At 40.3% G+C, this 26,033-nt stretch overlaps 3 protein-coding genes across 6 annotated transcripts; 2 read left to right on the forward strand and 1 right to left on the reverse strand.

Moving 5' to 3' along the window:
* Positions 1-832: 832 nt before the first annotated feature.
* On the forward strand, positions 833-5,336 carry LOC148427647 (polyhomeotic-like protein 2). Its single transcript, XM_088408506.1, has 7 exons — positions 833-1,115; positions 2,169-2,332; positions 2,715-2,793; positions 3,143-3,254; positions 3,501-3,627; positions 3,734-3,914; positions 4,723-5,336. The coding sequence occupies exons 2-7, from the start codon at positions 2,195-2,197 to the stop codon at positions 4,875-4,877; spliced, it is 792 nt and encodes a 263-aa protein (XP_088264632.1). The 5' UTR covers positions 833-1,115; positions 2,169-2,194; the 3' UTR covers positions 4,878-5,336.
* Positions 5,337-6,231: 895 nt separating this feature from the next.
* kiaa2013 (KIAA2013 ortholog) lies at positions 6,232-10,086 on the reverse strand. Of its 2 annotated transcripts, XM_088408504.1 has the most exons (3): positions 8,817-10,086; positions 7,221-8,074; positions 6,232-7,119 (listed from the first exon to the last, which is right to left on the reverse strand). In XM_088408504.1, exons 1-3 carry the CDS (start codon positions 9,790-9,792, stop codon positions 7,072-7,074), a joined length of 1,878 nt encoding a protein of 625 aa, XP_088264630.1. In that variant the 5' UTR covers positions 9,793-10,086; the 3' UTR covers positions 6,232-7,071. The 2 variants fall into 2 exon arrangements, with proteins under 2 accessions (XP_088264630.1, XP_088264631.1); XM_088408505.1 differs by having other exon boundaries at positions 6,232-8,074.
* Positions 10,087-11,836: 1,750 nt separating this feature from the next.
* plod1a (procollagen-lysine, 2-oxoglutarate 5-dioxygenase 1a) lies at positions 11,837-25,702 on the forward strand. Of its 3 annotated transcripts, XM_088408351.1 has the most exons (20): positions 11,837-12,034; positions 13,124-13,215; positions 14,545-14,675; positions 14,944-15,107; positions 15,459-15,571; positions 15,668-15,731; positions 17,697-17,794; positions 18,446-18,547; positions 18,715-18,846; positions 19,134-19,255; positions 19,345-19,449; positions 19,583-19,708; positions 19,791-19,932; positions 20,133-20,246; positions 20,363-20,428; positions 21,069-21,173; positions 21,340-21,486; positions 22,824-22,949; positions 23,194-23,319; positions 25,121-25,702. In XM_088408351.1, the coding sequence occupies exons 1-20, from the start codon at positions 11,947-11,949 to the stop codon at positions 25,274-25,276; spliced, it is 2,319 nt and encodes a 772-aa protein (XP_088264477.1). In that variant the 5' UTR covers positions 11,837-11,946; the 3' UTR covers positions 25,277-25,702. The 3 variants fall into 3 exon arrangements, with proteins under 3 accessions (XP_088264477.1, XP_088264476.1, XP_088264475.1); XM_088408350.1 differs by lacking the exon at positions 23,194-23,319; XM_088408349.1 differs by lacking the exon at positions 22,824-22,949.
* Positions 25,703-26,033: the final 331 nt, after the last annotated feature.

The following is a 26,033-nucleotide window of genomic DNA, read 5'->3' on the forward strand; positions in this document are numbered from 1 at the left end:
ATGCATGAGGCCATTACTAACTTCCGTTTTTGTGCTCCAAAACAAGGTTCTTATTTTTCAATCATTTAAATTCTAATCTCCACCTGTCCATGCATAGATAAATTGAACAATGCGCATTAGTCAAATGCTAAACTGTGTGTTTTAAAATACATACTAATTAAAATTATAAATAGTGATCTGGCATCAACCAAGTCAAGAATTTAACAAGGATCATTCGGATCAGTTAGGAAAAAAATATGGCAGTATTAAAATAATGCAATATTTTTATTTTTTTGGGGGGGGGGTAAATAATTTACATGTTAAATTTAATATAAAAAGTGGTATGTTTTAGGACGAAATTTATCTACTTTTTAGATTAAAAAAGTCAATTTTCGAGGAATGAAAAATGTATTTTCAAGCTAAAATGTTGATGTTCTCAATATCACATTCTGATTGTGGAGTTGTGTACAGTGTTACCCAGATAGATTTGTTTTGTTGTCTAAACGCAATCCGTACATAAAAACCAACACCCTAAAACCCTCATTTAAATATGTGCTTTAAAACCCTAACCAGATTTTGATACCCAACTTTGCAACGCTGACCCTACCTTGAAGCTCTACCTTGAAACACTACATGTAAAACACAACCCTAGTTTGAAATCCTACTTTTAAACTCTACCTTTAGTTTGAAACCCTCACCTAACTTCAGCTTGAAACCTTTCGTTGGTAATAGTTATGAATGCCTTCCATGTGGCCGTGAGGTCTGGTACCTGTCGTATTCGGAGCTTTTGTTCCTACTGACTCGCAACGTCGTCTCGCTTCTTATTGTGGAGGATAAAACCGGAAGTGATGATTTGCGGTTTGTTGTTGTTGTTCGTCGTTGAGTACGCGCACCTATACAACTGTTGTTGTGTGGTTGATGTCTGGTTCCAAGAGTTGCGTTGCATGTTTGTTTACTTTTAGGACATGAACACAAAGCAATGATGAACTAATTTGGGCAACGGTTCCTTCGGCTGGGCACGGACGAGGAGGAACGCTGAGTGAATGAAAGGTCGGCCGCAGAACAAAGGGGCCCTCTTTCTTGCAAATCACCATTGTTTAAGCCGGAAGGCGCTTCTTTCCCCAAGTGGTCCAAAGGTGGGTTCCGACGGGAATAGTTTATTCAATTGCTCGGTTCTTGCTCCTCTTGGGGTAAACGGTCGTGTAGATGGTGCCTTTCACGCCGGGGAGCTCGCACGTGCACATTGCACTGCTGGGAATACGCTGACTCGTTTTATTGAATCGTGCGATAATTGTTGTATATTCCCAGGATTCTAGGTCTATGGTGCTTTTGTCGTGGCAGAACTCATGGAAAGTTGCACTCAAACTAAACGACCGAAGCAGCAAGAGGGGATCTTGGTTTACGACGCGTATCCTTACCCGTGTACAATAACCTGTTGGAACAAATTATAGTTAAGTCATAAACTGGAGCGAGCGTTATCATAGTCTCAAAATGCTTGAAAAATACAATGCGACCCTAAAAATAAACCCAAACAATATTAAAAATAATAATAATAATAACAATAATAATAATAATGAACAGTATACGCCGCACCATTGTCCAGTTTACATACATACACATATATATATATATATATATATATATATATATATATATATATATATATATATATATATATATATATATATCCCGTATTTTTCAGACTATAAGCCGTGACTTTTTCCCAATGTTTTGAGCCCTGCGGGTTTATAGTCCAGTGCGGCTTATCTGTTTTATTTATTTATTTTGCTAGCCACCAGCAAGAAAATGTATCTATTCGAGATGTGTGTGTGTGTATATATATATATATATATATATATATATATATATATATATATATATATATATATATATATATAAACTTGACTTAATATATATTCTCTTGCCATAGAAGCTTATTGATACCTGTCTCTCCTGTCATTTCTTTTCTGTTTGTTGATTATAAATATCAATAATTTTTGGGGAACCTCTGGAAATTGTGTTTGAATAGGAAGGAAAAGTTATAATTCTATTTTCATACAGAGATGTGTTTTATAATAAATATAAATCAATGATCTAAATCTCCGGGGGGGGGGGGGGGGGGGGGGTCTTAAAACTTTTTCTTCTTTTTTATAAATGGACTAACTGTGTGATGCTGTTTGTGTTGCCAGGTGAGGGGGCATCCTGTGCTCCAGTCATGACCGCAGGGAATGGCAATGCAAACAGTAGTCGACACAGAGGAGAGAGCAAACCAGCCCAGGCTGTAGTTAAATCCCACATCCTGACCCATTTAATAGAGGGCTTTGTCATCCAGGAGGGTGCTGAGCCTTTTCCTGTGAGTGCTCAGCTGGAGCAACACACGCATGCACACACACAAAGAATGTATGACTTATTAATACTGAAACAGAAAGTGTGACTATAGAAGGCTTGGAGTGACAAAAATGTAAGAACTAAATATTAAATCCATATTTAGATGTGTCATTCATTATTTAATAACCCCAACCACTTAATAGGATGTCGTTGTCATAGAAAACATGCTCAAGTAGATGGTTTCTTTTTTCCTCCAAAGCAGTTGGAACATGATATTGTCCATGTACAGTAGTAGGTGTGTCAAGTCCAATTGTGAATTCTTTGCATTGTAAAACAAGTATGACTTATTTATCGAGAGAACTGCCGAATCCAATTATGAAATGACGATTATGTGTTGGTGATTGTAGGTTGAACATCCTTCCTTTTCAGTTGATTGCCTCAGGAGACACACATCAGACCCAAGAATGAACGGGCTTCCGCCAAAGGGTAACATGAAGTTTCCGAGCCAAACGACAGTGGTCACATTGTTGCCACTCGCCTGCAACTATTTTGTTTGTTTTTTGAGACAAACTCAGGCAGGCAAAAATAAAACCTAAGATGTGAAAATATGTTAAAATCCACTTTATGCAATGGTTTTGGTATCAGATAGCAGTCCCTTCTGCAGTCATTCATATTTCACAGTGATGCCAGTTTAAATGTACAATAATCTGCTTATACTGTAATCGCTGTTAACCCCTTGTCATGCATTTTTTAAATACCTCTAAAATTGATTACAGAGGTGGAATGGGAAAACATTTCAAAATGGCTTACTTGTCCTCTTTCACTCTTCCATCAGATTTAAAGGCCCGACAAGAGCCCATGCTAACTTGTGAGCTTTGTGGCAAAGTGGACTTTGCGGATGTCTTCAGAAAGTCCAAGAGGTTCTGTTCCACAGTGTGTGCGAAAAGGTAATCAAGAGTTGTCTGCCAAGGCGGTACGAGAGGAAGAAGCGTTTTGGACAGATCCAACCTTCGTCCTTATCCGGCAGAATAATGTAACGCTCCATGGTCGTGTCTTTAGCTTTATGGTAGCCTTCATGTTGTCTCTGTGTTCATAACCTGTTTTTTTTGTCAAAGAAACATACTTGTGAATTAAACAAAACAATCACGATTAAATTATTGGACAAAACTTAAGACAAATGTTTTTATTCCTAGACACAATGAAGGATGCACGAAAAGAATTGGTCTCTTCCCAAACCGCAAATCCACCCCAGAAGACATGAAGAAACAAGAAGGGCTAAATGAAAAGAACAAAAACTCCAGTTTGAAGCTTCAAGACAAGGTGGAAAGCCATTCGGCTGCGGTTGTCATTTTCAACATATCTGCACGTCAATATTCGCGTAATAATGAAGAACGGTGGTTTTGAAAAGGGGCTTGTCTGCTTGCAGATGTCACCCTGTGAGCGTAAGTCTGTTGGTCATGTGACTCAGCCCGCACAGGGAGAATCCAGCCAAAGTTCAGACTTGTCCAGCTATAAGCAAGATCGATTGGCACAGGGCACCCAAGTCCCGAGGGACCCTGGCCAGTGGAACGTGGATGATGTTTATATTTTCATCTGCTCGCTGCCGGGTAGGACGTGTCTTTTTTTCTTTTCTTTTTTTTTTTTTGTCTGAGTGCCTTTTCTTCCTTCACGTGCCTTGTAAATGGTAAATGGACTGCAGTTATGCCCATGAGGTGCGCAAAATATTTTTGAATGGAAAAAAATAGTGGTCGAATAGGAAGTTTGCTTGCTTGCCTGTCATAGCAGTCACTTAAAGTGTAAGCCAAGCCGAAATTTGTCATTAGTCGTATTTTCTATGAGCTTTCACAAGTATAAACACAATATGTTGATACTATTGCACTTGTGGAATAAAAATTAAGCAGCAAAATCTCCCCATTTTTAGCCATCTCAGGAATGGCCTTTTTGTCTCGAGTTGTCAGTCGACAATGATGTCACAGTTGCTTAGGGCGCAGGTCATGACCAATCACAGCTCACTTATTTTCTAGGTTTGTTCATATGACTGATCCCTGAGCAAATGTGATCATTTTCAGGGAACAGCATGTGGCAAAATGGCAAAGCCTGAGGCGGATTAAAAATAGGTGCATTTGTTGCTTACGTCATATTTATTCATCATAAGACTTTTTAGACGAGAGTGCATAAAACCTTTTTGTCAAGAAAATGTTTACCCGATGTCCCCTTTAAATGACTATAATTTCTCGAATAAAAACTAAAACGGTATTCAATATCATTACTTTGCTACTTAAATCTTACAAATAGATCCTCTTTTAAGAGATGCTATGGAAACAGTACTTTTAAAATCAAATCTCCTGGTAGAAGCCCAATGTGACGGCTTTGACGCTTCAGTGGAACCTCACAGTGGATCATTTACTTCTGCAGGTTGTGTGGAGATAGCAGAGGACTTTCGTTCACAAGAGATCGACGGTCAGGCTCTCCTCCTGCTAAAGGAGGACCATCTCATGGGAACCATGAACATCAAGCTGGGCCCTGCGCTAAAGATTGCTGCCCAAATTGGCATGCTCAAAGACTTGTAGCTCATCTCTCATGCATGTGCTATATTTTCCCCACGTAGTTACGTATTTGGTTTGCTTTCACGAAATCCTTCTTTGTCACAGTAATTCAAAAGTTAGTCTCGCTTTTTCACATTTTTGCTCGAAAACCAGTGCTGTGCACAGGAGATTTGGAGCCATTCAACAAAATACGAATAGCTGATTTGTGTTTGCTAGAGACGCAGTTTCAGAGCTTTTTGTGTGGTTTGTAGACTAACAAACCCTTAATTTCACATCATTTACTCGACACGGGCATTATTAGCAAAGTGATGAAACTCCTGTAAATGCCGCTTTTGTTGTTTTTCATACTTGCTAAGGTTTTAAAATTAATATTGGGCCTTTGGCTTTAATTTGACATGAAACTTAACACTGCCACTAGTCCTACAGCAATCTGGGATTTAAATTATTCACAGCTGACCGACATAAAACATTTTTTTCCATTTATGCTGCAAATGTCTGTGATGTAGTGCACATTTTCCTATACGTACATAGTTTTGTTCTGGAGCGGCTTGGTGAAACAGTGGTTAGCACATCCGCCTCACGGGTCAGGGACCCGAGTTCAAATCCATCTCGCTCCGGCCTTTCTGTGTGGAGTTTCTATGCTCTCCCTGAGCCTGTGTGGGTTCTCTCTCTAGGCAATCCCACGTTCCAAAAACATGGCAGGTAATTTGGACTCTCAAACATGTCATTAGGTGTTATTGAGTTGTTTGTCTCTGTGTGGCCTGCGATTGGCTGGCAACCAATTCAGCATGTCCGCTGCCTACTGCCCATAGACAGCTGGGATAGACACCAATAGGCCGTTAACCCTAATGAGGATACGCAGCTACAGAAAATGTATGTATGGGTGGTTTCGTTCTGATTCAGTGCCTACATTAGCCATTCCCATTCACTTCCTAACAAGTCATGTCAGTTTCAATTGTCACCAATTCAATTCACCGCCTCAATCATATCTGCACACGAACCTCCGAAAAAATCAAAATTCTATTATGTTACGTTTTTAATCTTTGATGGACAAAAAGAACAGGACAAAACAATTAATTTAAATAGCAGATTGACGACAATGATCGCTTACCCAGAAAACATGTTTGACACTTTACTGGCAGAGGCCTACCTTAAAAAGAATTGGTGCCAATGCATACCAATGCTATCCCTTCTGCAGTCATCTAAACTTTCTATTACAAGTATTTTGATTGTTACAGGTCTATTTTTTTCTACGTGTCTATACTTATTACTCATAGCCTGCCCAGTCATTTGGATCTTTGACATCTATGGTGTCAATGATGATGAATAAGTTGTGCTCAATTGTGGTTTCCTGCATCAAATAACAGACCCAAGTCCATTCAAGGTATTACTTGTTAATTTAATTGAATGATTTGTTATAAAACATCAACACACAAAAAATAAGCCCCGAAACATGTGGCAAAGTGTCAGCTGGTGCACAGCGATTCCAAAAGGATGTCAACATGGAACTACTGAACACTGACTAACATTCATGTATGACATGGCCTGCACTATAAGCAGCTACCTCAGGAAATTGAACATTCCAAGTTGGTTTTTATCTGTTGTGTCAACAAATGAGAATATAATGCTTCATTTGAACATGATCCAAATGGAATATCTATTTGTTTCTATGTGTAGTTGATTTAAATGCTGTTTTGAAGAAGGCTCAGGATTTTGCTGATGACAAAAAAATAATCGTAATTGGCTTTGATTATAACAAACTTCATATGGGGTTTAGTTTTTTTTGTTTTTTAAGCTGCAGAAACTTAGAATAATTTTGATTGAATTATTTCATAATGCCATGTTTGTTTTGACATTTGATTCCAGATTAGGTTTGGGCTCTATGCAATGCTCATCTTTTGAATGCAGTAGACAGTTGGGACACCTGAGATCCTTCACACTTTACATGCTTCAAGTGCAGCAACCCAAAATTCCAAGACACATTATACAAAAAAAGCAGAAAACAGATTTGCCTTTTCAGAACATACAATGGTTGGCTCAATTATTCTTTATTGAAAAAAAAAAAGTGCTGCAACACAAATGCAAACTAACCAAAATGACAAAGTTTTGGTGTGGTGGCATGAAGTGGGTAAACATTTATTTCTGCCAACCTTTTGACTGAGCATGAATCATTAAAAGTGCATTTAAACTTAACTCAAATGTTGCCATCAAAAACATGTCATATTGGTGATGAAACCGTGCCACGTGAGACGGCAAATTTGGAAATCTGTGCCAGCACACAGACACAAACGCACACATACACACACACACACACACACACAAAGATCAGTTTGCAATCATTCATTGAGCAATTCTGTGCTATCATACCTTGCTCCGGAAGAGGGGCTTGGCGCCGGGACCACAATACTCATTATAAATGAGTTTGAAGAGGAAAAGGTGAAAGAGTGTGATGAGCGAGGCCACACTAAACCAGAAGAGGAAGGGCAGGCCCGGGTACCTGTTGGCCATATGCTCCTCGTGGTCCAAAATGGCCTTGAGGTGCAGCGTGTGGCGCAGGTCCTGCAGGTGGCGCAGGTCTGTGGAGATGTACAACAGCGGGGTGATGGGTTGGGTGACCATTACAGGGAACGTGTGGCCTTTGACCTCCGACGTCAGCTCCACGGGCTCGTTCAGGCAGCCGGCCTCGCACGCATACAGCTTGACAGGCTTCTCCTGCGGCTTGACAGACACGTGCAGGAAAGGCTTGCCCTCGGCATCCAGCAGCACCGCCAGGTTGATGAGGTCCTGGTTGTAGTGGATCCCCCGCAGGGCATAGCTGTTGTGCAGCACGTCCGGGTCGGCTTGGAACTGTAGGTGGTTCTCGGTGAACTGGAGCCCGCCAAAGCTGAGCGCCATGCCCTGCATGGCTCCGTGGGCACCGGCCGCCACCAGCGCTTTGCAGCCTCTCTTCTGGAGGGTCAACGTCCAAAGCGTAACCAGCTGTAGGATCTGAGCCGTGCTGCTCACCCTCTCGGGCCACAGGTTCTCTGCGTGCATGGTGGCGTGGCCGCTGAAGCAGTGATCGGCGTAGTTGAGGCTGGATTCCAGGCGACCGCGCTCCTCGCCGCTCAGCAGGCGCTCCAACAAGGGAGCCGTCGAGGAGGACAGGATGTAGTAGAGGGTAGCGTTCACTGTGCGGCTTGATGGCGTGTGCGAGTCCGTGATCTTTCTCATCTCCACACCTAGACAAAGAAACGTGATGGGGAGTTTCCAACTTGGTAAAGTAAAGTGAACAACACTGTATGCAAAAGTACGATTTGGAGTTAAATCAACCCAAAACTTTCAGGTGCACTAATGACTCTTAGTCAACCTATGTTAAGAGTTCAACCCATTATAATGTGTTGGGCTGAACAAAAATGTGGAATCTCACAATAATGTCCGTGACAAGCCAAAGACACAAAAAGGCAAACTACAGCAATAGTTTTGAATATTAAATAACAGGTGAAGCGGGTTTCAATTTTATTTTTGCCATTTGCTGTCACCTGAAAATGAAATCACAGATGCTCACGGCTCATCTGTTTGCTGAGTTCGGTCATGCTGAGCAGTGAATGATCATTACCTGAGTACTTGTGATGGAATTTTTAGTTGACAACATGTGGCAAAATGACGGCCTCTGAGATTAATTAAAAAAAAAAAAAAGTGAAACAGCTGAATTTAGATGCTTGACTCATATTCTGCCAGTACAACATTAATCAGAATTCTGTCTTGAGATTAGTGGAACTGCATTGATCATATTTTAAAAAGAATACTTTTGACATTACTTCCCCTCAAAGGCTGGTTTATCAGATCTTGGTTGCATAAAATGGACTACGTCTTTGAGTTCTTTTTCTTTTTTTTTTGCCTGCGTTTAGTACATTGATTGGATAAATAAAGAAAAGTACATGACGAACAAAGATGAATAACTACTTGTTTTCAGAAGGCTACCTGAAATGAAGAGGTCCATCCAAGCCTGCTGGTGATCAATGACGAGATCGTCTACAGAAGACCTCAGCAGCTCTCCCAGTTCTTTTTTAGCTTCATCCCGGAGGATGGCGAATGTCTCCTCCAACTTGGATGGCTCAATAGGCTCAGATGTCCTCACAACAGAGAGGACATTTTCAGTGTACTGAGATTTGGGAAAAACCTGGACCCTGCTGTTGAGCTTTTTGGTGACTACAACCACCAGCATCATTCGGTTCTTCTCTAAGGGGACTCTGCCTGACGAGAGCACTATCTCCCTGTCCTCCACTTTGTCCGCGCTGGTGGAAAACTTGCCGCCAGAATTGATGTTATTGTAGGAGATATCGAAGTTGGTCGTTCTGCCGGAAGGATTGTTGATGTAGATCCTCTGAAGGTAGACGTTATGTCGACTTCTGTGAGCGAGAAACTCCTCTCTGATGGTGACACAGTCCCGGGATGATTGCACGGCTCCTAGTGAGGCACATCGAACTGACAGTACAGATCCTTTTCGGAACCACATTATGGCTGCCCGTGCTTCGGCATGCTTGCCCTCGAGATGAATGCCCACGATGGGGGAATATTCAGTCTGATGGACCGGAGCCGAACCAGGCTGTGAGGATGACGCCACCCAGAGTTTGTTAGAGTCAGTGTCAATGAGGATATGGCCGTTACCTGATACAAAGGGTGTGTCTAGTTGTTCCTGAGGTGTGCTGTATAAACCCTCCCCACGGTCCACAAGCGACTGCCATCTGTGGATTTCCACCTGAAGACATTCTCCAGCCACGCCACCAGGCATATCCGGGCCACTGAAGATCCTCCACCTGCGCCCCGCTCCAAGATACCAGTAGAAAATGAGGAAGGCGAGCAATCCAATAAGAAGTCTTCTCGCCCAGCTGCTTGATAACAAGCCGGGTAGTCCTTTCAGTCGTTGCTGGAGCCACATTGTTTGCTTTGAATACATTAAGAGTCCAACTACTTGAGCGTGTCAAGTTTATCCACGTAATAAGCCACCGACCAGTAGCATGTTTCCAAGTGGCTTCGCTAGCGGCTGGCTACATTAGCCTGGCTACCTATCGAGGAGTTTGAAAATCAGCTGCAAAAAGTGCGTCGTTGGGCTGGCTTTCATGTTCGTAGTAAAGGGTAATCCAATGCTTACCAGCGTCATGTGGCGTTACATTCCGTTGAACGTCAAATAACAAATTATTGAGAAACTGACACCAACAGATCCAATACTTCCGGTTTTTACTACGCTCGAAAAGCCAAGGGTCGTAAAGGGACAGAATAGTCGTAATTATCGTGGTTGAAGAAGCGCAACGCAGTTCATACTAAACATCGCCATCTAACGTGTCGGATGACATTATCGGTTTGTACAAGAGTATCCCAGCTTCGAAACATTAATTTTGTTTTGTTTAATTTTAAATTTCAACAAAGTGTCGTTTGATAATACATGTCCCTGTTTGTAGCTTGTCTAAAAAAACAACAACGTTTCAAAAGTAGATGGCACAACAGTAGACAAATTCGTAAGTACATATTGAGACCTGATGGTTGAGGCTATGAGTCATGCTACAATTGTAAAAAAATAAAAAATTAAAATAAAATGAGATGGCGACTATATGCAACAGATACAATGCGCTGTTTCTGTCTAAATGCCAAGGAGCAAGCACCAAACCCCACTTAGATCCCAATACTGAGAGCTCTCCATGCCTTCGTCGCATGCGTGTAAATTATATCTGTGCGGTAGCCTATTATGCACAGAGGAGTGACTAGATTCTCCTATCCAATTTCAACCACTTTTCCTGGTCGGGGTCAAAAGAAAGCTGGAGCCTATCCCAAATGGCTGTGGTTAAAAGCACCCTACATACACCAACTAGTCCCACTCCCATCCAGACCTATAATCATCGAGAAATAGATCCCGTTCAGCACGAAAGCTATGTGTACAGCACCAGTAACTTTTGACAAGGGTGCAATCTTTTCTGAAAGGCTAAATTTAATACAGGTGTTTTATCCATGAATGGGCCAATATATTTCCTGACCATCTCATTTCGAATTGTTATTGAATCAGTCTCCATCGTGTTGTTCACATTTTGACATCATTCAACCAAGATAGCATATAACTAACATGACAACACTGGCTAATTTCCCAAAGTTTCAAATCGGTTGCTCTCAGAAGAGGCCATTAAGTTGAGTTAAGTTAAGTTGAGTTGTCCCAGAGAGACGGGAAGAATTACAGAGCATAGAACTGTGCGTCATTGAAAATGTTCATGACTTCTAAACAGCTGCTGTGAATTATGGCATTCATTTACATTTTTTAAATTATTTTGAGGTTTGATCAAAATTAATTAATGCATTTATCTAGAACTAATCTGACAGGAATCTATAATAGCAGAAAAATATTGTACTGTCATATATTTACAGTTACGGTGATTTGGTTTTTTTAAAAAAAATACTGGCTTTCCTAGTAAATTTACTTTTTTTTTTTCCAAAAAATACTGAAAAAAGTGGAAAATATCTAATTAACATGATGTAGCTGCGTTTGTTGTGGGGTGCACTCATTTTTGCTCCACCTCATTTTTACGGAAACATAAAAAGTTGTAATTTAAGTTGTTTTCACTTTACCCTTTAAATATTTTTGGATAGGAAAAAATTGACATTTTATTTTAAAGCATTTCAGCGTGATTTTTTCCCGTCTCGACCAGGGAGCGCCCGGCCCAGCCCACACTACTCTCTCCTGCGTGTGTGCTGGAGCTCACGTTCATCCGACAGCTGAGCTGACTGGCAGTCGACTGCCCTCGGCTATCGCAGTTTGTTTATATAGCATGAATGTGTAAAAGAATCTCAGCCCCCCTGAGGTCATGAGTATGAATGCATGACTGGCAACTGGTTTGCACTTGTTTGTTCGCAAACATTTGAAGGTGAAGAATGAGGTGAGAGAGCAAAAGACAGAGAGAGAGAGAGAGAGAGAGAGAGAGAGAGAGGGGGGGGGGGGGGGGGGAAATCTCCTTTTACATAGCCGGGTCAGGACCAAAGTGATTCCGCAGTCTCATTCTTTTCCCACTCGATCCGTCTGTCACAGTCTGAATCCTTCCCCGCTCCATCCGTCTGATTTAATTTCACCATGAAACTTTGGCCAGCGTTGTTCCCCGTCCTTCTTGTCTGCACACTCCTTCCTCTGCGCGATTGTGAGGAGCAACAACTCCGAGAAGGTAAGACAGACAACGGTGCTTTGACACTTACTTGCTCGCCCATGGTAGTTACATGCTTCTCTTGGCGAATGGAAATGGCGTCACACATGAAGCCAGCATGTCAGACGCAACAGGCAATGTACTGTATATATTTATCAATACTTATACGTACACAACATTTTTGATCGACTTTCTCTGCTCGCCTAATTTGGTTGTCGAGCGGAGGAAGCTGACATTTATTGGATTTAGTAACAGTGGCCGGGTGTAAAAAGGTTGTTAGGAAAAGGGGGGAATCTGTGTTTGTGGGGACCCCCGCAACCCCCCCTAAAAAAAGTTGGTGTTCCGACGGTGCCGCTGACGTGGACAGAGCTGTTCTTGTTTGTTTCCGCCTCACTTTCCCGTGGGATCGCGGAATTCACGAGGGCTGCAGAATCTTCCAGATGTGTGTCAAATTAAAACAATTTTGAAGCCATAGCTTGGTAGAGTCCCAATTGCTAGTTTTCAGCGCGCACTTGATTTTTGTATGCACTGTATATGCAAATAGGCGACAGGCGTAGCCAGAGGACCTGTTCCTCCAAAAAGCTCAACAGTTATGGAACATCAATCATCACTTCAACAACATTGCCTAAGGAAATGCTGTTTAAGTGATGATTTGAAAATGCAAACACTTGCAGAGATGTAGAGAAATGATTACTATTGCTGCCGTCCGTATGGCTATTGTTGTACCAATGTTCTTATTCTTGACTAATAGCAATAAAAATAACAATAACAAAGGAAGTTGTTATTCTTTCTATTGTCGTTGGAGCATCCATAAGAAACATGATCTTACCTCAGTCCTCTTATTTTGTTTCCAAAGGTTTCTGGAAGATTCTAAGGTAACTTCCATGAAGAGTATATGAGGACGTGTCCATGATTGACATTAGGTTTTATTTTTATTTTATTTTTTTTGTGATCTTGTGTCCTCATGGTTTATCTTCATGGTGTCACTGTCACCAGCGTGCCTATGATAATTTAATCTTATTGCCGCAAAAAGCCACATGGAATGTCAGTGCCATCTTCAGATGCCATGATGAATTCCTGACTGAATTCCTCTTGAATAATGTCTTCCAGATCAAATTTTAGTCATAACCGTCGCAACCAAGGAGACTGATGGCTTCAAACGTTTCATGAGATCTGCAAAACATTTTAATTACACTGTCAAGGTAGGAAACGACAAGTTAAAGTATACCATAGTAATTATTTATGATGTTTTTTTTTTCTAAATGGCAGCATGGTGGCACGATAGCCTTCCTGTGTGGAATTTACATATTTTTGTTTTAACATGCCTGTGTTGCAATAAAATTAAATTATGAAATATTTTCAATATTTTTTCCATTTGCCCATAAAATACATATTTTGCATTAAGCACAAAATAAAATGCATAAAGTGCTTGAAGATAACTACAATCTCTAAACATCAGCCATTTTTTGAAGGGCCATAATTGACCTATGTTATTGGCCAGGTGATAAATTAGTTTTGCCCGAATGCAATTATTTGTCACCTATGAAAACCAATGAGGTTTGAGATAAAGGCAGTTAGAATATAGAAGCAATGTATTCCATTAGCTGTTTTCCAAGGTACAATGTGGAACTTTTCAGGTTGATGTTTGGTTTGGGATACATTTTGACACTATGTGGATTGTCACCAAATATAATAGAATATAATAAAACAGAATAAAATGCCTTCATTGTCATTGTATACCAGTGTTTCCCAATTATATTTAGCCAATCCCCTTAGAAGAGAGAACGCTTTGTGCCCCCTACCACCACCCACTCGACCCGCTGACTATAAAAACATTATCTGTAAAAATGATACCTAAACCTGTATTGTTTTCAACACAAAAGAAAAAAGAAATAGAAATCAACTTTCAACAACTGTTAATTATTTTTTATAGCATTTATACAGATTACAGCTTAGTCTAAAACAGGAAAAAACAAGTGCATCAAAGTGCCTGAAACTAAGAAAAAAAATCTTATTTTATTGCAATTACACTTCACATGACAAAACCAAAGGCTTTTCCCTGGGGTCATCTGCGCCCCCCTGGCCTCACCTCACGCCCCCCAGGGGGCCCCGCCCTATTTGAGAAACACTGTTGTATACATAGTACATATTTTGAAGAATACGGACTCATCATGCAAAATATCAAACTGTTGACTAAAAATACAACTGTACACAAACAGAAGTATCGTTTCATCTACTTGGTTTCTACTTCTTGTTCAAAGTTGAAGCTGACTCCACCCTGGATTGTTTGCCTGTCGATCAGAGAAGATAGAAACAAACAACCTCTCACACCTACAAAGTCTGTGAATCAATCCCAAATTGTCTGCAGGAAAGTCTGCTACAGTATTTGAAGAACTACACTATCAGAAATGAACAAACTTTTGTGGAGGAAAACATGACCTCCTGGTTGGAGCAAATGAAAGTTAACTGTTGTCATGTAACATATAATGTAATCAAAATAAAATGGTCTATCACTATTTGTGTGTTTACAGGTTCTTGGTCGGGGTGAAAAATGGAAAGGAGGTGACTACCTATCCCCTGGAGGGGGTCAGAAAGTGCGGATTCTTAAAGCAGCCCTCGATAAAATAAAGGATGAAGACAAGATCATTCTTTTTATTGACAGGTAATGTGTCCATTTTCTTAATAAATGTGTAAACTTAAATAGGAGGCAAGTCCTTTTTTTCAAGTAAATGGAACTGGTTCAGTTGAAACCTTTAAGATATTGGTATTTGATTAAAGCTTCCACAGTGCATTCTGCTGGTGTTGTTGTCTGGGTAACGTCAGCAGAGAAAACAGTGAATACTTTTTTTTTTTTTTGCATGAGTTGATCATTGGCTTGGACCACTGCTGTCTGAGCATTTTCGTGTAACTTTCCCTCTTGTGTTCCACAGCTATGATGTGATATTCGCATCAAGTCCAAAAGAGCTGCTGAAGAAGTTTATGCAGGCCAAACACAAGGTTGTCTTCTCCTCTGAGACCTTGATCTGGCCCGATAGACACTTGGAGGACAAATATCCACATGTCCGAGAAGGCAACAGGTTCCTCGGCTCAGGCGGTATGTGCCCTATTTTTGATATTACACATTTTGTTTTGTGTCTACTCTGAATGCAGAATGCTTATTACTCAGTGTTTTTTTTAATTCATAGGAAAACATTTTGGATAATCAATCACTTGTTTTGGATTTCAGTCTGAGCTAAGATGACTGTTTTAGCAGAAGGTTACAAGATGTAGGTGTCATGTGGTGCATTCACAGCTGGAGAGTAGGTTCTTGGTGGAACAAAAAAAGGCTTCATAAGCAAATAGCAAACTTGGCTGTGGTAATGAGCCACAGCAGTTTCAAAGCTGTTTGTATGTGGAACACAGCAAGTTAGGCTGCCACTATACCTTAGTTTACTGCTCTCCTCAGGCTTTATTGGCTACCTTCCCAACATCAAGGAAATGGTTGCTGAGTGGGCAGGAGAAGATGGTGACAGTGATCAGCTTTTTTTCACCAAGCTATATATCAATCTTGAGAAAAGAGTAAGTGCCTCTTTTCCTTCCTTTTTCAATCATCTGTTGTGTTGTATACTCACATAAAAGATATTCTTCAACGAATAAAGCATCTTTGTGTTTCAGAAATCTATAAATATCACACTGGACAGCAAATGCAGATTGTTTCAGAACCTTCACGGAGCTCTTGGTGAGTGAAATGACTTTCATCGTCCAACTGCGGTGAAACCTATTTTAACCTACCGGTAGTTGAAGTTACTGTGTCCTGCTCCACCAGCACCATAAACCGTGCTGTTTATTGGATACAGCTGCCGTGTTAAGAATGTTAAGTGCATCCTTGCAATAATATGTTTTTTTTTCTATTCCAACTCTCAGTTGTACCCTTTAAAATGTGACACAAATTTTAAACACACAAGACCAAATTTCATAAATATTACATTGAGCAAAAATGCTTTACATTAGTGTGGCGAGTCAGAGACGAAATTCTGTGTGAATGTACAGTATGGGAGGGGTATAAAGTGCACAAGCTAATCAGCCTGAGTCTTTTCCCAGATGTGCTGTCGGGGTTTCGAACATACTTTAGGACTGGAATGAAGTAGGTGGACTGAAAAACGCTTGACAATGTTAGTATATAAACAGCACATAAAATATGAACTCACCATTAACGGCAAACTAATGGAAGCCCTCAGCTTGTTTCTCTCTTCACACAGATGCGACGTAGGGAGTCTCAAACATGCTTTTAAGGCTGCTGCTATTTGCGTGTTCATCTGGTTCACTAACAAAGAGGTCGGGAATCTGTCCCTTGTCAGTTTGTGGAGGGTTTTGTCAGGTTTTTGTCAGTTTTGGCTAGGAAGTACTGCTTGAGGTCCTTACCGTGAGAAGTCACTATTTCAAGTGGTACTCCCGGTATTGTCTCATAAAGCTTTCTTTTTCTTCGAAGCTGTGGGCTCATAACCTGTCTCTTGACTGGGCCTTTTCGCTTTCTCTAAGATGTCTCACTTCATTTTGCTTCTTTGTGAGTGATATTTTGGAGCTCAAGTGACCGAAATGAATCAAAGAGAATCTGGCCAGTTTTCAAAATAGATTTTTTAAAATAAAATATCTTTCAGACTCTTAACTACCCATAAAATGAGAATAGTTCATTATTTCGAGTATCAATTAATCCACGGACCAGTACCGCTTCCATTTTTAACATCCAACGGAATCAAACTGTACTGTCCGCCAGATGAATGCAGGATTTTCACCTAGAGTTGCCACCCGTCCTTTTTTCCCCTCAAACATTCCCTGAACTGTTTATTGATTTTTTTACCAGCTGTATAAGGTGCAGCGGGGGGTCTTTCCAATGACACAAGCTTTCCTGTTTTTAAGGAAAATCTAATTTGATTTCCTTCTTTCTGTCATTTTAAAAGTTCCCCTGTGTTTCTGTCATTACTTAAAATGGTCTCTGTTTGCCTCCCATCTATCCATATGACACACGCAGGCACCCAACCGCTTAAAGCGGCTCAGCAAGCCAAGCAGAAAAGGAAAGTTGGGAGAATGGAATCTTTTTATTTTGCTGAGCATTGGGGACATACAGAATGGGAGAAAGAGCAAAACAAACAAACAAAAAACAACAAAACGACCTAAACAGATTTGCCTCATTACAATCCTCACTGGGCAACATTTTCTAAGTTTGAATGGATACGGCTGATTCAGAAAGACCATTTTTTTTCACCACTTATGTTGTATTGCGAGGGGGAAAAAAAAAAAAAAATAAATAATAATAATATATATATATATATATACATATATATATATATATATATATATATATATATATATATATATATATATATATATATATATATATACTGTGTATATATATATATATATATATATATATATATATATATATATATATATATATATATATATATATATATATATATATATATATATATATATATATATATATATATATATATACCTGTGTGTGTGTAAAATCTATAGATCAGAAAAAAAAAACGCAGAGGAAACCCCCCTCCCCCCACTTTTAAATTGCTTAGCATGAGCAACTGACCTGAGGCCACCCAAAACACAAAGTAGCACATAAATAAGATTCATTTGTAAATGTTACGTGTTTGGACAATCGATTATGTGTGTATTGTGCTTCCAGACGAAGTGGTGCTAAAATTTGAAAATCGACACGTTCGAGCCAGAAATTTGCTGTATGATACGCTACCTGTCATCATCCACGGGAATGGACCGACCAAGGTACTGACTACAAGTCTATATATATATCAGTTGTTAGAATCAATACAGGACATACTGTACTAGAAGTGTACATTACTTCAATTAAAGACAATTCGATACACATCTTACGCTCTATGCTCCATGCAAATACTGTAATTCAGTGTCCTATTGTCCAAAGACAGGCTTTTGAATGTTGTTGGTCACTTTCTTGGAGTCCCGAGGTGCTCATTTTTACTAAATCCAAATCACTGATCAATCATCGTTTCCCTGTCAAAAATTCTATCCATAATAAATATGACATACTGTACAAACTGGAGGTGAAAAAACCTATAACCGCAGGTTTCAAATGGGAATATGTGGATCCCTGGGGGTATGTACAGTAAAGGCACTCCAGGGGCTATGTGAGATTTTAAAATACCTTTAAAAAGCAGTATCCAGTTATTTAAATACAATTATATTTTGCACAAAGCTTAATTTGTCATTGACAAAAGTATGTACGTTTTTTTTATCTTTTCATTTCGAAATAGTTAAGAGCACTACACAAATGGAGTTCCAAAGTTTAATTTTAGGAAAGCACTGTTAAGTCCCATGCTTGGCAAAAAAAAAAAAAAAACACGAGTTCTGAAAAAAGAGTTAAGAACCTCTGATCTCAAACAAGCCTTTGTATTCCAGCTTCAGCTCAACTATCTCGGCAACTACATACCGAACGCTTGGACGTTTGAGACGGGCTGCACAGTGTGTAATGACAATCTACGGCCACTAAAGAACCTTAAGGTTGGTTACAGGTTTTTGGCCAGCAAAGAGTATGCTTCAATTGAAAGCAAATATTCAGTTCCTACAGCTCCAACATGTCTTAATCATTAAAATTCATAATTAATTGTGTGTATGCGAAAGACTAACACTTTTGACTGACTCGCAATATTGCCTTTTCTTCCCATTAGGAAAAGGAATATCCTTTGGTGGTGATTGGTGTCTTCATTCAGCAGCCAACCCCATTTGTAGCTGTGTTTTTTGAACGCCTGCTGAAGCTTCAGTATCCCAAGAATAGACTCAAGCTCTTCATTTTTAACAAGGTAAAAGGACACAAATTAGTGCGCTCATCTTAACTAAAACCAAAATCCCTGGAATTCTCCCATGAGAATAATTCTCTTGCTATACCAGACATGCACAACCCCTCCCGATCAATGAAACCTGCTTTGTATTCATTTGACCTTTTTCAAAGCAGCCAAGTTGCTTCGGTTCGATTTTCAATAAGCAATTGGTTCAGCGTAATGCTCTCCATTCAAAACATTCACTGCACTGAATTGTCCCTCCTGCTTCGTATTTCTTCAAATGTTTGCATTTAATTTTTCTCCTGAAGGAACCTCATCACCAGCGCGAGGTCAGCTCATTCCTGCAGCACCACGGAGGTCTCTATCTGGATGTTACATTCATTGGGCCAGAAGAAGAGATGGGGGGCGTAGCCGCACGCAACATGGCTTTGTGAGTCATCCTGTCCCAATGATTACTGCTTGTGTATCCAAATTGACAGGAAAACAAGATTGGGTTTCTTTCTTCCCTCTGCATTTCAGTGATATGTGTAGGAAGCAGAAGGACTGTGACTATTTCTTCAACTTGGACATTGAGGTCACTTTGAAGAATGAGAACACACTAAAAATTCTCATCGAGCAAAACCTGCAAGTATATTTATCACATATCAGTCATCATAATTTCGCCGCGTGTAATGTATACTTTAAATTGTTATACTGTATATTTAGTTAGAGTTAAGGTTAGGAAGTCGACAATAACTCTACTTAAAATGTTCTCAAGACCGATCGTGGCACCAATGTTGACGCGGACTGGCCGACTTTGGAGCAACTTCTGGGGAGCCATGAGCGTAGATGGCTACTATTCAAGGTCTGAGGACTACGTAGACCTTGTACAAGGACGCAGGGTGTAAGATGCTTAAACGTCAATGCTGATTTTTCTGAGGATAATCTTATGTGCTGTGAAAGATCTAAGGTGTTCATATTTGCAGGGGAATTTGGAATGTTCCGTATGTAACCAGCGTGTACTTGCTGAAGGCCGACCTACTCCGCTCAGAGCTCTCAGACCCTGATCTTTTTCATTCAAATTCTATGGACCCTGACATGGCCTTCTGCCAACATGTTAGAAACAAGGTAATCTGATATTTGAGCACAATTTTGCTTTTTGAAATAGTGCGCTTGTTCTCATCTATCCTGTTATTGTGAAGAAATCAATTAAAATTGCAAATCAAGTGTTCGCGAAAAATGAAAGATTTTTTTAGGATCATATCAGTCAGCTCTAGCAACTGTATGAGTTGCATTTGGAACATGAATTGCCTTTCTTTTCTTCTCAGGGAGTTTTCATGTATGTAACCAACATGGACACTTTTGGACGTATCCTTTCGACAGAAAACTATCAGACCAGTCATCTGCATAATGATCTGTGGCAGATCTTTGAAAATCCAGAGGTGAGAGTCAATTAGCATGTGGGCATATACTGGAGACTTGTATTGCCTTCGTGTTGGGTAGCAGCACAATTGTGATAAGGAGATGGCCTAAAAATGTTGTTTTGTGTTAATTTCAGGACTGGCAGGAGCGCTATATTCATGAGAACTACACTCACATCATGAAGGATAAACTGATTGAAACTGTGAGTTAACACAGTTTTTGTTGCCATTGTTTTATTTGGGGAGAACATGCAAACACCACACAGGAAGGCCGGCGCCAGATGCATTTGAACTCAGGTCCCTGAACTGTGACGTGGACATACAGGGGTGCACGTCATTTTTTTTCATGGGTTCCTCACATGAGTACCAGAACACAGTGTTTGGTACTCAGCCTTTCTTTCATTAAAAAGTCACAGCGACGTCGCATTATTCAAGCCTGCGTTCCCTAAACCAGTGATCTCCAACCACTCGGCACCAGTCCGTGGAGATGCACTCGAAAGAATGTTTTGGAACTGATTCAGTTTAACAGTTCATTCGTTTGTCCTTTGTTTAGCATGTTATCGAGTGCCGTCCCGTATGCGTTCACCTCATTCGCGTTTTCGTTTGTGCCAGGTATTTCCCTTGAAATTAATAGCTTTTGGAATTCAGTTTGAATTGAACTGAATTCAGATTGACTTTAGTTTGCGTGCACTATACCTACCTATCACTAACCCTCTACATATTGCACATTATAAAGTGTTAGCATATCAACCACACTGACTGACGGCTGACTATATTGTGAAGTGGGCTGGGTCATGGGTACTTCACTGGCTGAACTTTGATTGTTTTTTTTCTGTCCCCCAGCCTTGCCCAGATGTATACTGGTTTCCAATTTTCAGCGATATTGCCTGCAACCACCTGGTCGAAGAAATGGAACACTTTGGCAAGTGGTCAGGAGGCGGCAATGTGGTAATGTCATCAACCTTTATCTGCTGTGTCCAATGATTCAATCGTTAATCTTTGCCATCGTCGTGGGCGGTGGTGACAGGATGCATGTTGTTCAATAATCTAAGACTGAGCATTTATGTAACTTACAAGGAACTTTTTTCTTTTCTGATCATTTTTGTGCTGTCAGGACACTCGAATCCAGGGTGGCTATGAAAATGTCCCCACCATTGACATCCACATGAATCAAGTCAACTATGATAAAGAATGGCATCAGTTCTTACTGGAATACATTGCACCGATAACAGAGCAAATGTATCCCGGTTACCACACCAAGGTAAGATCTCAGACATTTAAATGAGATAAAAGAGAAGTTCAGGACTACCGTGAGTTACAGCTCGAGTCGAGAGACCAACCCAGGAAATTGGATTGTGTAAGACTGCGTTTTGGATTCCAGAGAACATTCCAACTGCAGCGATTTTCAGGACTGGGTTTATGAAATGAAAGGCAAGCTGTGCTGACGGGCTGAGCTGTGATCACTGGTACTCGATAGAGTAATCCCACCTCCACTGTGGGGGTAAAATAACAGACCACCCTTGCAATAAGTGAAATCCACATCGATGTAAATATTTGCGTCATAATGAAATTATGGTTCGCAAACTGAGACGACTGTACATCAGCAAATATAGTATTGCTGTGCCTCCGCATAACTACTTTTATCACAATATACACAAACAATCATTCCCAAATTACATTATAAAATACCCTACAGCTGTTGCTTTCAGTAAGTGGAAAAATTACGGCAGATAACGTTTTATATATATATGTATATATATATATATATATATATATATATATATATATATATATATATATTTATATTTAACAAAAAACTGTCCATACGAAGTACAAAAACTGTCCCAACTGTCCTACTTCCTGTTTCCTTCTGTTTTTCAAACTTACACCGTCTCGAACAAAATACTGTAAGTGTCCCACTGAAAAATGTGTAAAATAGTGGGACCGTGAACCTGCAATGCATTGACTTAAATGTACATTTCATTTTCATTAATGCAACCTCTCAGCAGCATGAATTCATTTTGATTCAGCGAGGCGACAGCAGGCTGACCCCTCAACATCGCATAAAAGACAAATTAGGAGCAAATTCATTCCCTTGATAAAGAAACACAGTCCATTCAGAAAATATATAATAGCTTTCTCGCTGAAAGGATTGTAAATGCCCTTCATTTGTCCCAGTCCCCATACCCAAAATGCTTTATTACATATTAAAAAGTGAAATACTGTAGCACTGTATTGTAAAATATTCATGTATAATTCACAACAAATGAAATCGTTAATCACTAAACTGCTGGTATAAAATTGAAAGTCACACAAATGTAGTAGACTCATTTGTTTGCTGACGTGTGTCTTTAACGGGTGTGGCCCAGTGGGTAAAGTACGGCCCCAGTCCGTAAATTGCATACAGTATCTGGAGGGAGCGTGCTAGCTGCAATTGCACATCTGTCAGTTTTAGTCCAGATCGTACTTTCTCCAAGTTCCTTACTAAGAAACAACGATAAATGTTGGAACTATCCTCGTTTGTATGCAATAATTCCATGGAAAGCGTCCACCTTTGGAAACGTTCCTGCTGTGCTGACCAAACATGTCTTCTTCCAGTGCACTACTCCCTTGAACTTTGTGGTGAGGTACAAACCCGACGAGCAGCCCCTGCTCGAGCCTCACCATGACGCCTCCACATTCACTATAAACATTGCTCTCAACAGCAAAGACGTTGACTACCAGGTAAATGGGGGAGGAGCTAGCAGTAGAAGCTTCGGGAACTGACGATGCGGGTGACGATGCGGTGCGCCACTTTCTGCTTCTTCTCCTCCTCCATCTGTGGTCCTGAATGTTGGATGCGGCAGAAGTCTCCAAGCTTGTCAAGAGCTGCACTCGTGTTCAGTACACACCCTCCTGGTGTGGTCACTCGAGCAGTTGCTATGCGAATGCTTGCATGACTTTCCTCCTTTCTTATGTGTGTTTGCAGGCTCATTTTGACTTGGCCTTTGTAGTTAGATATAAGCCCGATGAGCAGCCCTTTTTGAGGCCACATCATGATGCCTCCACATTCACTATAAACATAGCACTCAATCAGAGAGGCCTTGATTATCAGGTGAGTGGCATCGGAGGTGGGGTACAAATCGGACAGTTCGATATTTTATAGTTCAGACGTCCCAGAACATATGGTAAATCGCTTTCTTTTATTTAATACATTTATGGGAGATGGAAGAAAAAAAAACATGAACATGACATTACACTCTTTGTTTTGATTGAATGGGAGCAATGCAATCTATTTTTGCCTATGGACACCCAAGAATCTGAATCCTATATATATATATATGTATTTTAATTCTTCCATTAATCCACTCTACAGGAGAAAAGGCAAAACTAAAACCAAAACCAACTTTTGTCTGATAGGTTATTTTTCCTTGGGGATTCTGTTTGTTTATTTATGTATTTACTATTTATTTGTTTGTTTGTTTGTTTGTTTGTTTGTTATTAAACAAAAGCAAAACTGCGCTCTGTACAGTTAGCCAAGACCTATTTTATTGTAAAGAAGATCACCATTCTTTGGCTGGCATGTCAAGCTACAATTCCTGGTGTCTCATACTTTCCTATTCCATTTTTTTTCATTTGTGCATTCATACGTTTGTACTTTTTTTGCATGAATTAAGTTTTTGTCATTGCATCCATCTCATTTCCCTGCATCTTCAATATACTGGGCTTATAACAGCTATAAATATACTGTATAGAATTGTCTTGAACTGTATCATTACACTTTTATGTGGACTCTGTAAAGCTGAATTTGTTAAGGGGATTTAGAATGAGGGATTCTTTTTAATCATTTCTATACGTATTTTATTTTTTGGCAAAACAGTACAGCATTTGTTCGTTCAAAGTTCTATTCCATTCCATCTTCTCTAGCCGTTTCTCCTCACTAGGGTCGCTGGCTTGCTGGCGCCTATCCCAGCTGTCTTTGGGCCAACCGTAGGACACATAGGGATGAACAACCGTTCACGCACCCAGTCACACCTAAGGACAATTTTGAGAGTTCAATACACCTGCCATGTCTCCATCCTAATGAAGTGGCTGCTGTTTTCTGGAGCTGAAATAAAGAAATGCAGGAATGCATTGCAGCCCTCCGATTGGCTGGCAACCAGTTCAGGGTGTCCGTCCCCCGCCTACTTCCCAAAGCCAGCTGAGATAGGCGCAAGCAAGCCTGCGACCCTTGTGAGGATAAGCAGCTCTAGAAAATGGATGGATGGATGGAAGGAAAGCGCTGCACTGTGCTCAAAGGAGAAGTCAACCCAGAAATGTTCATAACAATTTCATCTGTTTTCTTTTTCTTTCAATACAGCAATCTAATTTAATGTTGCGGATGTGAGATATGAATTAAGGAGCAAAATCTACTTACTTTCAGTCATCTCAGCACTAGACATTTTGTGGATTGCTGTCAACTGCAAATTGACATCAGAGTTGCTCAGTTAACGACCAATCAGACGACCGAGCGCACATTTCCTGAGTTCGGCCGTGTAATATTTGCAAGCTGATCTGTGATATCTTTTCAGTCGACAGTAAGTGGCAAACTGGAAGCCCTCTGAGATGAATGAAAATGTGTTGAAACTAGTGGGGCACAGAAGATATTGTTAAGCAAACATTTCGGGGATTGATTTTCCCCTTTAAGTTTCCTCTTACATTCACTCGATTTATGGTACGGAAAAATCGTCAGCCTTTACACTTAAGTAAAACCGGGCAGAAAGCAGACATTTTAAAAACACTAATTGTGATGAGGCAAAATGCTGTATGTACATGTTTGGGTGGGATGCACCAAAAAATGCTGGTTCTCAGGATGATGTTGCTGGAAGTGAGGAAACAATGTTGTACGTGTGACTAATGTGCGACTGTGACCTCAGGGTGGCGGCTGCAGATTTCTCCGTTACGACTGCTCTGTGGAGGCTCCGCGTAAAGGCTGGGCCCTCATGCACCCAGGCCGCCTCACACACTACCACGAAGGCTTGCCCACCACAGCCGGCGTCCGCTACATCGCAGTGTCCTTTGTGGATCCCTGAACTTTAGCATCGCCGAGACTGACGCCCACACGTAGCATATTTAAAATCAATCTGGTTAGGCATCACAGCGAGTGTTGACGGCTTCATAGTTTATTCACATTATAACCTATTGACCCTGTCTGTAAGATGGTGTGTATTTTTAAAAGCAAAAAAAAAAGGGAATTTGGGTCAGTGAATTTTAGATTGTTCATATTGTGTGCTTGTGACACAGCTGTACTGTCAAACCAGTTACATATTTATTTTTTCTAAAATGTCAAGTGTGAATATTGCCGCTGAGTCACGTGCCTGACATTTTGCAGGTTTCATTTGCCACAAATGTCTTAATGCCGGATGTTACAAAACAACTCTCAGACACAATGTTCATCGGTTCTACTTTTCTGTCTTAACTGTAAAAGATGAACGCAATAAAACTACTGTCAATCCTGATCATGTCCTAGCATGCATATTGCACACTGCAAAAAACTGTAATGTTATTAAGAGGCATGTTGTTGAGCTTTAAATGCAATATTGAATGTTGTATATCCTGGCTTAAAGCTGCGGAGACATTTAAACATGTATTTGCCACTGTTGCACATCACACAAATACAACATATTATGATGATCAAAAATAATTAGAAGAGTTACAGCCTTAATCTGATCCAGAGGAGGAAAAAAAAATGTAGTGTCGAAAATATATAATGAGCAATGACTATTCTGTTTATGTACGGTCATTTTTTTTCCAGTCTTTTATCATCTGACTGCAGTATACTGCAGTCCT

The sequence above is a fragment of the Hippichthys cyanospilos genome, chromosome 2 (genome assembly GCF_059441005.1).
Source record: "Hippichthys cyanospilos isolate Australia breed blue-spotted pipefish chromosome 2, RoL_Hcya_1.0, whole genome shotgun sequence".
Lineage (NCBI taxonomy): Eukaryota > Metazoa > Chordata > Actinopteri > Syngnathiformes > Syngnathidae > Hippichthys > Hippichthys cyanospilos.

Coding starts and splice junctions, on each gene's coding strand:
- LOC148427647 (XM_088408506.1), top strand. CDS start 2,195: ATGACCGCAGGGAATGGCAATGCAAACAGTAGTCGACACAGAGGAGAG. Junction 2,333..2,714: donor AGGGTGCTGAGCCTTTTCCT/GTGAGTGCTCAG, acceptor TGGTGATTGTAG/GTTGAACATCCTTCCTTTTC. Junction 3,915..4,722: donor TTTCATCTGCTCGCTGCCGG/GTAGGACGTGTC, acceptor TTACTTCTGCAG/GTTGTGTGGAGATAGCAGAG.
- kiaa2013 (XM_088408504.1), bottom strand. CDS start 9,792: ATGTATTCAAAGCAAACAATGTGGCTCCAGCAACGACTGAAAGGACTA. Junction 8,075..8,816: donor GATGGACCTCTTCATTTCAG/GTAGCCTTCTGA, acceptor TTCTTTGTCTAG/GTGTGGAGATGAGAAAGATC. Junction 7,120..7,220: donor AGCCCCTCTTCCGGAGCAAG/GTATGATAGCAC, acceptor GTGCTGGCACAG/ATTTCCAAATTTGCCGTCTC.
- plod1a (XM_088408351.1), top strand. CDS start 11,947: ATGAAACTTTGGCCAGCGTTGTTCCCCGTCCTTCTTGTCTGCACACTC. Junction 13,216..14,544: donor ATTTTAATTACACTGTCAAG/GTAGGAAACGAC, acceptor GTGTGTTTACAG/GTTCTTGGTCGGGGTGAAAA. Junction 19,709..19,790: donor CTTGTACAAGGACGCAGGGT/GTAAGATGCTTA, acceptor TCATATTTGCAG/GGGAATTTGGAATGTTCCGT.